The sequence below is a fragment of the Leuciscus leuciscus genome (assembly GCF_965113295.1).
Source record: "Leuciscus leuciscus genome assembly, chromosome: 24".
In the NCBI taxonomy this organism is placed as follows: Eukaryota; Metazoa; Chordata; class Actinopteri; order Cypriniformes; family Leuciscidae; genus Leuciscus; species Leuciscus leuciscus.
In genome coordinates, this window is record NC_138723.1 from 30,863,382 (window position 1) to 30,879,223 (window position 15,842).

General features: G+C 35.9%; 2 protein-coding genes across 6 annotated transcripts in view; both read left to right on the top strand.

Moving 5' to 3' along the window:
- The window catches only part of opn4xa (opsin 4xa), a 34,579-nt gene extending 26,021 nt beyond the window's left edge, over positions 1-8,558 (top strand). For both annotated transcript variants that reach the window (XM_082158672.1, XM_082158671.1), the window contains exons 7-10: positions 1,866-1,973; positions 2,053-2,227; positions 3,410-3,571; positions 5,383-8,558. In XM_082158672.1, coding sequence (XP_082014798.1) covers positions 1,866-1,973; positions 2,053-2,227; positions 3,410-3,571; positions 5,383-5,703 — 766 coding nt within the window. In that variant the 3' untranslated portion in view covers positions 5,704-8,558. The remainder of the gene's footprint in view (positions 1-1,865; positions 1,974-2,052; positions 2,228-3,409; positions 3,572-5,382) is intronic.
- A 2,834-nt stretch (positions 8,559-11,392) lies between these two features.
- pdlim5b (PDZ and LIM domain 5b) overlaps positions 11,393-15,842 on the top strand; it is an 83,319-nt gene continuing 78,869 nt past the window's right edge. For all 4 annotated transcript variants that reach the window (XM_082158651.1, XM_082158652.1, XM_082158653.1 and 1 more), the window contains exon 1: positions 11,393-11,549. The gene's annotated coding sequence lies outside the window, so the exon portion shown is untranslated. The remainder of the gene's footprint in view (positions 11,550-15,842) is intronic.

Genomic DNA, 15,842 nt, shown 5'->3' on the forward strand with positions numbered 1-15,842 from the left:
TTATATCTTTTGCTGTAGTGTGTCAGTAGGAAATATCAGTTTACATTTTAAACTGGTATCATATTAACAGGTATCTTAGGTATTAACATGCCTAAGACTTTTGCACAGTACTGTACATATAAACCTTTTGTTTTTGTCAGTTTGGCCCTAAACTGGCCAGTTTCATGCAGAACATCTAATCTCTCAGAGAAGTATTCAGATTCATGTGTTAGTCTATTAAAGGGAGTCAAACCATGCAGAAGATCTGAGGCTTTCTGAGAATTCCAGGGTAAAAAGACATCCTTTTATAGAAGAAATGTCCAGAAGTGAGGGCGTATAGTGCGAGCCGGCTTGATGCGAACACTTCTGAGAGAGCGAATGATGAAGTGGAGGATAGACATGATACAACCATGCATGTGATCCTTTCCGCTCAGCCAACAACACCTCTAGGTCACTAACATGTCATGTAAACAGACTCTGCAGGGGTCTTCAGCTTTATTCTGGACGCTCTCTGCTTGCTTCTTGACTCGTTTTCCAGTACGAACCCTTACGGAACAAAAATATATGGGAATATACTGCAAAATATAATGCGATATATTACATTATACATTTTCATATATGGGAAACTAGTGCTTATATTTTACAATATACTGCAATATTGACCATGTATGGCTATATATTGATACTTATATAAAATATTTGGTTACACTTTTATTTTGATAGTCCACTTTAGACATTCTACAAACTATGAGTAACTTTGCAACTACATGTTCAACTAACTGTCATTAGAGTATTAGTAAGACTGTAGTAGACTGTTAGGTTATGGTTAGGTGTCAGGGTTCGGCTTAGGAGAATAAGTTGACATGTAGTTGCCAAGTTACTTCTAGTCAGAAGAATATCTGTTGAGGAGCATTAAAATTGTTAGCAGATATTATTATTATATTAAGCAGACAGTCTTACTAATACTCTAATGACAGTGTATGGACATGTAGCTGCAAACTTACTTATAGTGAGTAGAATGTCTAAAGTGGACTATCGACATAAAGTGTTACCAAATATTCATATGATTCTGTACATATATTGCACATACGTGTTCTCATATAAATGTGAATGTATGTTCACACATATATACACACACACATTCACGGAATGAGTTACGACAGATTTCTAGTTCCCAGCATGCTTTGCTTCTGACTGTTAAAGGAGAGCAAATGTTAAAATTAAGTGTTTTTTAATTTTGTTTTGCTCAATATTAATATAGGGGGAGATCTGTTAGTGTTTAATGTTCTGTTATTTTGGAATTTGAAAGGTTTTCAGGTATGTGTGAGTTTTTGGGGTCACCATTGTGCTGAATTGACGACTGGCCAAACATTATTAAGTTATAAATATTATATTTTAAAGAAATGGCTGTGCACGTCTCATCACAGTGTCTCTTGGCTAAATACTTTAGTACATGCAGGTGTGCCTGTGCTATTATTAACTAGCTTGAAAATATAAAACATTTATAATGTAAATAATAAGAAATATATTACATTATATATTTCTCTATATATGTGTGTTTATGTTGCATGAGTAAATATATCTGCAATATATTAAACATTCAGTACCATATCTGATCACATTTACATCTGTTTATTATGAAGTGTATTACTGAATATAAAATTACATACATTATGATATATTAGTAAATATATTGTCACATATTTTTCAATATATGAAAAGCAGCATATATTTTTTTTTTGATATTTGTAACTGAAAACGAGGCAAAAAGACAATCATTTTTTGAAGTGCAAAGCTGACATCACAGATTCTGACATCAGTAGCATGAATTTCAATGGCGTAGTAATGTGCTACTTAATGTGCGTTGTTTGTTTGTCATGTTCCAGGTACAGCCACGTTCTTTCTCCGTATTCTAAGGCAGTTCCTGCAGTGATTGCCAAAGCATCAGCCATTTACAATCCTTTCATCTATGCCATCATACGCTCCAAATACAGGTTCGTTCAAGTGCAGCAAACCACACAATATTGTGCCAAAACATATAATGCAGTGTGTATTTTTGACCCTGATTTACAGAGACACGCTGGCTGAGAAGGTGCCGTGTCTGCATTTTCTGGCCCAGTCGTCACGTAAAGATTGCATTTCGGTGTCGAACAGCGAATCGTCCTTCAGAGAGCCCATGCTCAGCCGACAGTCATCAGGGTCAAAGGCCAAGTTCCAGCGAATCTCCTCCATGTCCACTTCAGATACGGTTAGTGCTTTACACTGCAAAAAAATGCTTTTCTTACTTAGTATTTTTGTCTTGTTTCCAGTCCAAATATCCCCCAAAAAAATGTAAAGGGGTGGTATAATGACTTTAAACAAGATGTAAAATAAATCTCTGTTGTCCCCAGAGTGTGTGTGTGAAGTTTTAGCTCAAAATTCCTCACAGATATTTTTATATAGCATGTTAAAGTTGTCACTTTTTGAGGGTGAGCAAAAACGCACCGTTTTTGTGTGTGTCCCTTTAAATGCAAATGAGCTGCTGCTCCCGGCACAGAGGGCGGAGCTACAACAGTTTGCACTCACACAGACATGCACTAAAAATTTCAAAAACTTTTAGCCTTTTATGTTCAAACCGGAGTCAGACAATGATGGAGAGACTCTAGAAGAAGTGACAACATGTAGAAGCAACAGGACATTTCTGAATGGTTAGTTGATGAGTTTATGAAGCTGATGTGTAGTTATCTTCTAGTCATTGATTAGCATATTCTGTCTTGATAATTATAAATCGTGTTCCGGGGGCGGGGTTTATGTAAATTTTAGGGTTGGTGATGTCACTAACCCGGGAGGAATGTGGTGTAGTCTCTACCAGCCGTTTGTTGTAGTCCTTAAAAAGCAATTTCTGTAAAAGCAAATCTCTCCCTTTGCTTTGAACTTTGAGCGTTGTAACTTTGCAGATGTTGTTTATGCTCAAACAGCAACATTACACACTAACTAAAGTTAGAAAAGTCAAATCATAATCAACCACCCCTTTAAATTAAGCTGCATTTACTAAATGAGTAAAAGGCCATAAGATATTATGTCTTATTTTCTAGGGAAATAAATCAAAATTAAGTGAGTTGTTGCTTAAAACTAGCAAAATTATCTAAATTATTTTTAGATATTTGGACTGGAATACAAGACAAAAATACTAAGTAAGAAAAGCATTTTTTGCAGTGTAAGAGGAGACTTATGCTTTATCTTCTAGTACAAGATGCGTCCACATTGCCATCATACAATATTATAAATGCACACTTTGTAGTTATACTGCTAAAATCTTCTTATTTATGTATATCTAGACATTTAGGTTCTTAACTGACACCTTTTCTACTAGGTCAGAGGTTACAACATTAAAAGCTTGATTTTCACTGGGACTTTAAACGTGTCAATATATATGATGTATGTGCTCTAGGTCTGGAGTGATGTAGAATTAGATCCTGTGGAGCAAAAGAGTCAGATCCTCAGAAGCTCACAATCAGCAAATCTGCTGAGAGATGAAGGAAGGAAACCACAAACGAAACATGGCAAGACGAAGAACAAGAGTCGAGGAGAGGAAGAGCACAGAGAACAGAAGGTAAGGTATGTGCTTAACAAGAGTGACTACAGTAAACAGTAGGGATGCACCGATTTGAAAAATTTGGCCAATACCGATAACCGATAATTCTTTATATTTGAAAGCCGATAACCGATATATTAGCCGATAAATCTAAATCCAATTTTTTTTTTTTTTGAGAGCATGATTACAAAAACAAAAGTCTCACCATGTCCCAAGCACACAATTATAATGTTCTCATTATAATTTTATGTAGCCAATATGTCAGACTTGTGTTGCACTGAACTGTATTTTCCCTTTTTTTGAAGTGATTCCAATCATATTTCAAGCAATTCAAAACCATCATGATGAACAGCTGCGCATCTGAAGAGTCTCAGCTAAAGGAAATAATCCATTATTTATCGGCTTTAATAAATCGGCCAAATGTTCTTATAGGACCGATAATGATAACATTAAAAACTAACATATATATCGGCCGATACCGATATGGTGGCCGATATATCGTGCATCCAGTAAACAGCCATTAGTTGCGTCCCAAATGTACACACTATGCTCTTATACACTACGTACTCGACCGTGTAGTTTATGAATAAGGTTATTTTGTCATTCAACATTGCTCCCCCTTCACTACGTAATTAAAGCTGCGACAGTCGAGTGCATGAAGTGTCCAACAAGCATCAAACATGATTTGTGAAGGATCATGTGACACTGAAGACTGGAGTAATGATGCTGAAAATTGATGCAGCAGTTTTACATTGTAATAATATTTCACAATTTTTACTGTATTTTTTATCAAATAAATGCAGCCTTGGTGACAGAAGAGACTTCTTTAAAAGATTATAACATCCTAATTATTCCAAACTTTTGACCACAAGTGTAAGTAGCTTGAAGTAACAAAAACTGAACCTCAAACGGAAAAGAGTTTCTACTACTTTGGTCTATTTGCCTATAAATAGCCTTGCCAAGTTACAGTTTCCACTGTTACTCCTCATCTGATATGAACAGCAATCATTATGATTAATGTCAGCGTTGCCAAACGTTTAAAACTTTATTTTATAACAATCGATTTCAACAAGTTGAAACAACAATGGCATAAGATACATGACATTTTTCGTTATTAGGCGAGTTTTTGATGATTATCAGATTAATCTGTGCAGAATAGCATTATTACTAACTTTTTATTAGCAAAACAATTTTCCTCCGACCATAACTTGTAGTTTTATGCTTCAGTCGCTAAACACTGTATATATCTATTTTTCGATTATAAGAGTATATTTTGCTTCAAAATGAAATGTTTAATTCAATGTGTTACTTGCTGTTTTTTTGTAATTAATTCTGCAATTTCTGAGTGAAATTTTGAAGTTGGTGTAGCTTTAACCCTCATACTTTGGGTCATTTTTAATGCATACTGAAGAGAAATGACTTTAGGACCCAGAGGAACAGAGCTATAAGGCCATCTAGAGTCATGAAATATCATGTTATATATATATTTTTTTTCACAAGAGGTTGGCAAAGTAACACCCAATGTAAGATATTTTGAGCTGAATTAAAAGGGTTATGCATGGAATTGTGAGTTATTTTGGATGTAAGTTGAAAGAATGTGAGGAATGTGCTTAAATTACTATTTATTTATTATTTATTGATCAAATCTAGTAATTTAAAGGTAAAAAATAGGAAAAATATTGTCTAAATTAAATAAAAAAATAAGTATAATTTTAGGGCTTCTGGTCATTTTGAAAGATGTTTTACAAAGTGCGAGGGAAGGATGAAGGTTTAAACGTTCAACGATAAAAGCATCAAATGCATAAATGTACTTGTTTTGTTGACCACAGCCTGCAGTCACAGAGAGCGGCTCTTTGATGGATTACGGCCTCGACCTGGCGTCCGAATCCATCAACATGGCCACTGTCCCGCTTCTCATGGCCAAACACACTCCAGGAGGGGAACCAGAGAAAGAAGAGGAGTGCAATACTGTGAGCCCCCAGAGAAACGGTCTGGCTTTTTACGAAGACAAGGAGAAGCCACAAATCATCATCGGCCCCGAATCAGAGGAGCAAATGTCGCCGAGCAGAGAAGACAAATTAATACTGGACCTCAAAAGCCTGAACTGCTCCAGCGAGCTTCTGGAGTCAGTGGAGAAGTTCCTCTCCTGAGGCCTGAAGAGTCTCTTCTTTACGTTTGTGTTTCACTGAAGACAAGTCAGGACACGTGAGAACCACAGTCTTCCGCTGAAAGTTTCACATCAGCCTTTTTGCTGGCAAAGCAATCGGGCCGAATTAGTTTGCGTGCAGATAATCAGCTGCTTCAACTTCACGACACACCAGCCACAGCATGGACTGTAGAGTAATCGAGTGACACTGTGTTTGCAACTTTCATTACCAAACCTACTTGCCCTTTAACGAAGAGCGAAAAGAGTCACAATAAGACCAAAAAACAGTCAGAATTCATTTCATTAAAGCAGTGTTTCAGGTTCAATACAAGTTGAGCTCTATTGACGCATTTGTGACTGTCGATTACTGTAGAAAATCATTGCGACAGCAAGTTATTGCAATGCACTTCAAATGCAAGTAAACCTGCCTGTGCAAGAGAAATATGAAAACACTGAATCATTCAGTATTATTTATTATTTTGCTCATCATGCTTCACCAAAGTATTTCCTGTGAGTTCCTGTAAAGTCTCTTTCTGATATCTTTGCAAATGTTCCCCATGTTTTTGACATTTTGTGGTCACGACACTGAAGTTGTATAATTCATTTACACCGACAATGTTCATAATGTAAGTGATTCCATCATGCAAATATGTAACATGTCAAGTCGAGTCACATTTATTTAAACAAATTGTTTCAAAGCAGCTTCACAGAAATAAACAGGAAAATAATGGTGTTTCAAAATTAATTTACTATTTAAATGATGTGAAATGACTACAATTCCAGTTGTAAAGCAACCGCAGAAGACAATAGTGTCATTATTCAGTTCAATGCAGATTCAATAATGGTTCATCAATTATGAAACAAAGTCTCAATTTAGTTCAATGTTAATTCAGTTGTCTTGTGGATATGCTTTTGAAATAGTCTGTATTTTAATGTTCAATATCTGGCCCCATGTATTGCTCTTGTAAGTGCTTTACTGTAACCACAAATTTAATCTTTGAGTCAAGATTATTTTCAGTGTTAATTATAGGGATGCACCGATATTAACATTTTGGCCGATACCGATAATTCTTTACATTTGAAAGCGATAACCGATATATTGGCCGATAAATCTAAATCCATATTTTTATATATTTTTTGAGAGCCTGATCACAAAAACAATAGTCTCACCATTAAAAGCCATGTCCCAATCACACAATTATGATGTTCTCATTATGATTTTATGTGGCCGATATGACAGACTTGTGTTGCACATGTTGCACTGAACTGTATTTTCCTATTTTGAAGTGATTCCAATCATATTTCAAGCAATTAAAAACCATCATGATGAACAGTGCGCATCTGAAGTGTCTCAGCTGAATGAAAATAATACATGATTATTTATTGGCTTTAATATATCGGCAAAATTTTCTTAGGCCGATAACAATAACATTAAAAATGAACATATATCACCCGATATATCGTGCATTGCTAGTTAATGGACATTATAGCATGAATTGATTTGATAGAGCTTAACTTCTATTGAAGCGTAAACATTTCTTCAAGTTCATCCCAGTATTGTACACACAGTCAGATATGAGCAACCAGGAGAAGCATCTCTCCATCTCTCTGTCATTTTCTATCTCTCAGCTTTACATTGTACACTTCTCCTGGCTGTGCATTCTCCCAGTCGTCACATCATGAAAACAGTCGCACCTAAACCTGTGGCACCTGTAGTTGTGTGTCCTTGAATCCTATTTTTGTAGTAAGATATGCTAGATCATTTGAGTGGTCTGTGAGAAAAGATACATGTACTTGTAAGATATGTGAATATAACCAGAAAGAGTGGCCTAAATCTTCATCACGATCCAAATTCACGTTTACATTTATGCAACATAATGCTCATTATGTTATGTTTGTTGAACTCCTGATTTGTGCCAATCAAATGTTATCCAATGAAAATCCACAGGGAACAGGCCAAGTGTTGTGTATATTCCCTAATGTTAAATGTTATCATTATTATTGATTATTAATCGTGAGGTTGAAAATGCAACAGAGCTTTATTGATCCCTTTACAGTGTAACATTACATTGGACTGACTGAGATTAAATGAATAGTGAACAAAATCCCCCATGATTGTTATACGGCTGCTACTAACCAGCTTAATTTCCAGGATTATTCCTCATTCATCGGGATCTTGGAGCATTTGTTTCCTCAAGCATTAATAAAGGGGCTCAGGTATGTAGAAGTCAAACATTTATATAAACTTATGTTAAGAAAAATGCTCGTCTATGTCAGGGTTATGTTTGTTTTGTTCCTGTCTGAGTTTCTCATGTTCCTTTGTTCAGTTTCCCGCCTTTTTCAGTTTCCATGGTTACTATCATTATTAGTTCATTGGTTTCAGCTGTGTGTCATTTATTAGCTCGGTTCAGTTTATTTAAGCCTCACCCCTGCCTTCACTCTTGTTCCTGTCTCGGTTATGTTGAGATGTGTTTGCACTGCCTTGATTTTTTGAGTAAGAATTAAACTTATTAGTGTTTTGTGAGAACCTGAGTCTTCTGTCTTCAGCTTCCCTGCATGCATCGTTACAGTCTATAGACCTTATTCAGAGCAGCGCCATGACAGGTATGAAAGCGAGGCTGTGAGGGATAGTCTTGCCTTGTTTCCAATAGCATCCGCTGTAAAAAGCTGTATAAAGCTCCTAGATTACTTGCAATTTTCCACAGCTTATATTGTCGGGGGTTAGGTCAATTTTCAATTGAATGAGTTCAATTTTGTCAACTAAAATTTCTTGGAAAGATATTTTCCCAGTGTTTCATGAGCAGTACAATCCAAAAACACATTAAATAACAGTACAGCCCATTGAAGAGATGCATGTCTGTCCCTCACAGACTCGCTTTCATTCCCATTAAAAATCAAAGATGGCGCTGCTGTGAATAAGGTCTATGGGTGTCGTATTGGCATATGATGTGTGGTTTGAAGGCTCGTTTACAATTGCCTAAATGTTATGAGATTAATGTTCTAAATATAACATTTTGAATTTAGAAATATGAAAAGTTGGGGAAAATGAAATTATACTATTATGACACTAAATCTGGCAAGTTTTAATAAGTAAATCATAGGATCACTCATACATCATTTAAGAATGAGTCATTGAATCATTGACTCAACCAATTTGTTTGAAACAGTGAATCATTTAATAACGAAACAACGCTGTGTGTTGCTGAGAGATGCAACTTTTCTGCTTTGTTTGGAACTATTTTCATTGGCCAAACAGTCAAAATTGACAATGTTGTATCTTAAAATTAATTTGTTTAATCAACTTATTGTTTATTAAACTGTTTTTTATGAATTTCACATTTTGCAATCGTGCTGATATTTGAGAAAACAACACATGCTCGTGTGATATTGATCAACTATATTGTGATATTATGTTAAGAACTCAATCAAGGGCAAATAATTTTTGAAGACAAATCAAACTTGACAGAAGGTAAATCAAGCTTATTGACAACATACCCTGGAACTCAATAATAATGATGGATGATCCGGGGCCAGTTGCTGCATTTTCACAATGTCTTGCTATCATTAGATGTGAAATCTGAAAACCATAAACAAATCACTGTGAACATTGTTTTCCTGCAAAAGTGTTTATGCACTGTTAAAACTATACAAGTTTCTGCTGTTATTGTAAATCGTATAATGCTGGCATCAGATGCACTGCAAAAATAACATTTCTTACTAAGTATTTTGTCTTGTTTTCCAGTAGCCTATATATAGACATTCTTAATGACTTAAGATATTATTAGGACTTGTTTTCTGAATAAATCGTCCAAATTAAGCGTGTTTATGCTGAAAACAAGGAAAAAAAGGTCTCCCAGTGGGGTCAGGAAAATAAACAAAGGGAAAACAAGACTATTTTCTGACCTCACTGACTGACATTTTTCTTGTTTTAACCACATTTTGATACAGTTTCTCAAAAAACAAGATTTATTATCCCAAGTCATTTTCTTATCAAGTATCTTGATGTAAGATTTTTAGATATTACTGGAAAACAAGACAAACATACTAAGCTATTTTTTGCAGTGACTGCCATTTTAATGGTAGTAGTACCATGATACATGTTTGTTTACATAGGCTATTATGGCGTTCTTGGCAGATGTTAATATTCTATTATGATGAAACCCTCCTAGAGAGTCGCATCAAGCTACGCTAGTCATCAAACCGTTAAAAAATTAAATATGTGAGGTAAATGACGTTGTATTTTTAAACTATTTAACCAAATATTTATTTTATATTTGACTTTATTTTTAATAGTCTTTTCCCTGTGCGTCCAAAAATGGTTATTCTTTACGTTTTATCATCTGAGACGTCAAGTCAACCTAAGTCAGTTTCATCAATAAATCTCGATCAAAGAACAACATCATTGATTAAACGTCAGTCTTAATTTACCTGCCTTCGTCCAACCATTTACTCACAGTTGCACAAATAGAGGTTTACACAACACTTTATAATCCCGATGGATCTGAGTCGAAAAATGATCTCATGAATATTAATTAAGTAACCGACAATCGGCCAGTAGCCCTCCCTGATTGGCTGAAACTAAAACGCTGGTCTTCTTGACTCATGAATATTCATTTTTTTTGGCGCTTCTGCAAATCTGAAGGAAACCTTTTCTCCTCCCTTTTAGAACATTGAGAAAAATGTTGTAAGAGCAGTGTTGTTTGTAGGAGTGTTTTAGCCAGTAGATGGCAGTGTTTGACCACACTAGTACTCTGAGTGAAGTTAAGTCAGCTGAAACATGCAAAACAGATCTAATCTGATCACTGATAAGACAGTTTATAACACACAATAGTGATTCATGTCTTAATGCTTTTGATCTGAAACAAGTTAATACTTGTTGGCATTAACTAAGAGGGATTTACCGGTATTCCTGGCATGTACAGTACATTAACTCTTTGTTCTTAGAAAAATTCATATCAGAAATGATTACTAAATTATAGTTTTTCCTCTCACATTTCTCTCATTATGGCATTTCACCATTCTTTTATATTACTTTGCATTTCTATGGTTTCGGCCTCAAGTGAATGAAGGGCTGTTTAACCATGTTAGATTAATTTATCCCAATTCATGAACAAACTCAGTTTTTTGAGCTGCATGCATATTAAAGAAGAGGAAAGAGGCAGAATATAGGCTATAATTGTGTATAATTGACAAATAAGGTAAGATGCATAATGAGGATAAAGTTAAACAAAGAAAAAGAAAATGGAGATACGTGTCTTTATTATTATTTTTTTTTATTAATTTTAAAGAATTACAACTCAGGGAGTAAACAAACAATCACACACACAAAAAAGAAAAATATATAAAGATACAGTGACAAACTTAAAAGTTAAACAAAAATGTGAAAATGTCTACAGACTGAAACACACTTTGCAGCTTTCTTATTCTTCAAACCCAATATTGTGTTTAGGTAGCCTATTGTTGAATTTCTGATCTTAAAATTAAAAACAAAGGCTTGTTTCTTCCAGATTTACATTTATGAATAGGCTACTAAATAAAAAAATTGTCGTAAGAGAAAAAATGACATGAGCCTTAATAAAGGAACAGAGATCTGACCCAAAACAAACTGACAACTCCAGAATAAAAGATAAACTCTTTCATCATGTACACACGAAATGCACTGTGCTGTCAGTCTCTCGGGCCTGTCAATCATCGCGCCGGTGACGTCAGAGCGTCCGAGCGTCATAGTTTCCTCCAGCGTGTGTTAAAGGGGCGGAAGTTAGTGCGACAGTTTCTGGAGTTTCTAAACTCGTTTTCTCTCCTTTCCTCACACACAGTTTGACTCCACATCGGCTCCACAGCACATCACAGGTGAGTGACATGAACACGCGTGTCATTGCGCGTTAAACACGCGTTCTCGGGACTTTACGTCAACGCGACGCGAATGAAGTTTACAATGTAACGATTCGCGTGGGAAAAAACTCCTTTATCCGATACTTTTTAAAGTTATTATTAGTTTCCGATATTGTATAGAGGATTTATGTGGTGAATATAATTAATAAGCAAAAAAAACAATATGTATGTGTTCAGGTAATGTTTACCCGTGGTTGACCGTTAACTTTGTAATGAAGTTTGTCGGTTATTTATTTATTTATTGGCGCCGTGTCAGTTTTGAAAAGTGAAGCGGTTCGTGATTGAGGAAGTGGTTTTGTTCTCATAAAGGTGTGTCAAATAAGTAGATTTACCGTTATATCAGCAATGCATGTACTTAATAAGTTACTTTGTGTAGAGATTTGATTACAATATCTGTCATTGCATGAGTAGTCATTCTTCTGTCATGCTGTACTTGAGAGTCGCTGTTTTAAATCAGAAACAAAACAGGGCAAAGTTAAAACGTATCGTGAAAAGAGTGTGAACTTGTTTATTTGTGCTTCACTTTAGCAGTTAAAGTCCTCATGATGGGAGTTGAGGTCATTATGATGTAGTTCTGCTCTAAACTGAGCTTGCATGCGGAATAACAGGCATTTGAGGCATGATAATGACATTTTTAAGTGGATAATAATGATGTTAGCTAGTTTAAATGCACTTATTAACAGTAATGTTATGTATTTTGGTGCTTCCAGGTGACTAACCGTTCAGTGACCTCAAGCAGTTAGTGTTAAAAGTGAGTTGTGTGCTTCCAGATACTATATTTTGTTATGAAATTGTCCCCAGAAGTGAGATAAATATGATTAAATCTGCTTTAGGGACGTCTGGGGAAGTACTCGATCACCAGAAATAGGATCTTTCCCAGAATGAAGGTGCAATAGAAACACACTAACAGTGCAAACCCCCCCTTAAACTGGCCCATAATGCAATAGTGAGGATTGAGACATGATCCAGCACGCCTGAACTGAACCCGGGCCGGGTGCGTCTCTATGTCTCCGGTCTGCAGGACTCAGGAACTTCAGCATTGGGATTCTTTAATAATAAGTTGGTTATAGTCTAGTAAAACACTAGGACGTTTTGTCCAGGTGCGTTCCTGTTACATAAGAGAACCAATGAAACTAGCCATAAAGTATAATCATTAGTTGGCCAGCGTCACAAAAGCACACCTGTGTTTTACAGGGAAGCTTCGAATGCTTTCGCAGGTGATTAACCAAATGTGACCCCGGACCACAAAACCAGTCACATGGGGGTCAGTTTTCTGAAATTGAGATTTATACATAGTCTGAATGCTGAATAAATAAGCTTTACATTGATGCATGGTTTGTTAGGATATGACAATATATGGTCGAGATACAACTATTGAACATCTGGAATCTGAGGGTGCAAAAAAATCGAAACATTGAGAAAATCTCCTTTAAAGTTGTTCATTTATGTTATGTATCACTCACAAAAATACATGTTTTATATATTTACAGTAGGAAATTTACAAAATATCTTCATGGAACATGATCTTTACTTAATATCCCAATGATTTTTGGCATGAAAGAAAAATCTATAATTTTGACCCATATAATGTATTGTTGGCTATATCCACAGATATACCCGTGCGACTCGAGACTGGTGACGTGATCCAGGGACACAAATGGAGAATGTTTGGTCGTTTGTTTCTAGGTTCAGAGGCTAAACATTAAACCGTCATCTGTCGCACTGAAAGTCCTGCCGTGCTAGAGCCTGTTTCTTTATGTGTTGCTGTAATAAATTCCTAAATTACCACCTATGAATCGGTAGCTCAACCCTGTCTACACATGCAGTGATTTAACGGCTGTCTTTTGCGTGTTGTTTTAGTGCTTGGATGGATGTAGAATTAGGTAATTCCTCAGTTAAATGGAACTTTCCATAAACTAGAAAGTTCTGCTGTTTTTGGCCCAATATGATGTTTGGCTTTGATCTTAAGCTAATATTCACCCTTAAAAATAAATGTTCTTTATTGGCGTCTGTGAAGAACCTTTAACGTCATCCATGGACCCTTTTCTACGGTTGTTTAGATTTTTACTTTTAAGGGAACTTTTCACTTAAAAAGGTTATTTTGGGGAACCTTGTGGTTCTTCTATGGCATCATTTTTTGGAACCTTTATTTTTTGGGAGTGTTGGGAGTCAGGAATTTACAGTTACGGTTACTTCATTTCACTAAATAAAATGTTTTGCAATGTTTTTATTGGCTGGCTGGAGGCAGAGGCTTTGGCATCACGTCGCTTGGCGCCGTTCGCACTATAAGAAAAGCAAGCGTGACTGACAGATCAGCGGAAAGCCGTGTTGGTGTTCACACTGTTTTAGTTCATATGGTGACGGACATATTAAGAGGCATTCAGGGACATATGTGTTGTCTTGACCTTAAGTTGAGAAACCTTTTTTTTTATTCAGTTACCTTGATGTTTTTAACTAAGTTAACCCAAATATAGTTTTGGTAGTTTTTAGCAAAAATAAATTGTCAACACCTGGGGCCGGTTTCACACAGATAGACTTTGACTATATGGCTTAGATATAGTAGATAGTCAGACTTCAGATAGACATCTAAATCAGACCGTTGCACAAAGCACTTAAGACTCTGACTATCTTAAGTAGGACTACACTGCAATGCATTCTGGGTAAAATAAGACACTTTTCAAAACAAAAAAAACATGGCAGATCGAGTAAGCGCGTTCAACCGCTCAGTGCAGTTTACCCCAGCGGAAGATATGTGTTTGTTGGAGGAGTATAACAGTTACAAGGACATTTTACTTTATGGAGAATGTAGTAACAAGAAGAAATGTTTAAATTATGAGCCATTTTCCCTTTTCTTTGGGCTGTTTGTAATGTAACTGATTGTTACTGCTGGTTGCCAAGGTAACATGGAGTCTTAGACCTAAGTTAGCCTGGGGTAAGGTGTCTAATTTTTTTGGTCTAAATTAAGTCAGTCTTTATTTTTGTGTCTAACACTATAGACCGGTCTAAAATAGCTGGCCCCTGATGTTTTACCATAGATTTTTCTGGTCATGAAAATGGCCACAGAAGCTGGCATGGTGTTAAAGAACAAACCAACAAACAAGCCTTAGTTGTTTTGTATTTGACTGGCCATGTTTTGAGCTCAAAAGTAACCAAATGCTAATATTATGGACTTGATATTCAACTGAAATGGTTTGATTGACGTATTTCCTCTTGAAAAGGGAAGCTGGAGTGGGACAAATCAGAAGGATTTTTAAAAGCAATGCGTCTCATTCACCAATAATTGCGTGGATTATTTCGTATTTGTTTGCACAGAAGAACTTCTAACAAGAAATGTGTTCTTAACCTCATGCGAAGTTAATGATTTTGGAGGATTCTAGATGAGAAACTTGCATAAAACATGCCCGAACATCTCCATTTAATGGCTTAACGTGGCTTTTCTTACTCTTTCATTGTATATGATCACACATAATTAAGATTATTTTTTTAATATTTAATATTAAATGTAGCCTAAAGGCCCGTTCACACCAAGCACGATAACTATAAAGATAACGATAAAGATAACTATATATGCGTCCACACCAACGACCGATAACGGTCATTTTATTCTAAGCACGTGCGCGCCCGCGCTGTCAATGATGGGATAAAAACATCGCCTAGTCAACACCTTTATGTATACAACGCCTTTTTCACTGCAACTTCAGCAATGTTGTCAAAACTAGCGCTGGATAGCCTACCTGAGGTAATTTTGTTACACTATGCTAAACTGCATAATATCTCATCGTTAATACTTCTCACCATTTATTCCCAGGATACGACCGATTGCTTTCCATATATCCATCTTTTTTAACGTATCCTTGAAAAGGGGGTTTGGCTTGTCAAACACTGGAGGATTTTTTTGTACCTCGACGATTAACTTCTCTGCAATGTCTTCTGCCATTTTAAATGCGCGAGACCTTTAAATTAGAATGGATTCTGATTGGCTGTCAGTGTTTTATCGTTGGACAGCTGGAAAAAAAATCGTTCTGAAAGTGATCCCAACGATATCGTTCCTCATATCTTTATCGTTATAGTTGTGGTGTGAACTCTGTTATTCTTTAATAAGGAGAACGATTTTTTGAATTATATCTTTATCGTTATCTTTATAGTTATCGTGCTTGGTGTGAACGGGCCTTAAGTCCACCCAGTGTACGTGTGCTGTTTTTTTATGTTTTTTTTGCAAATTTTAAATACATTTTAGTATAAATGTTATTG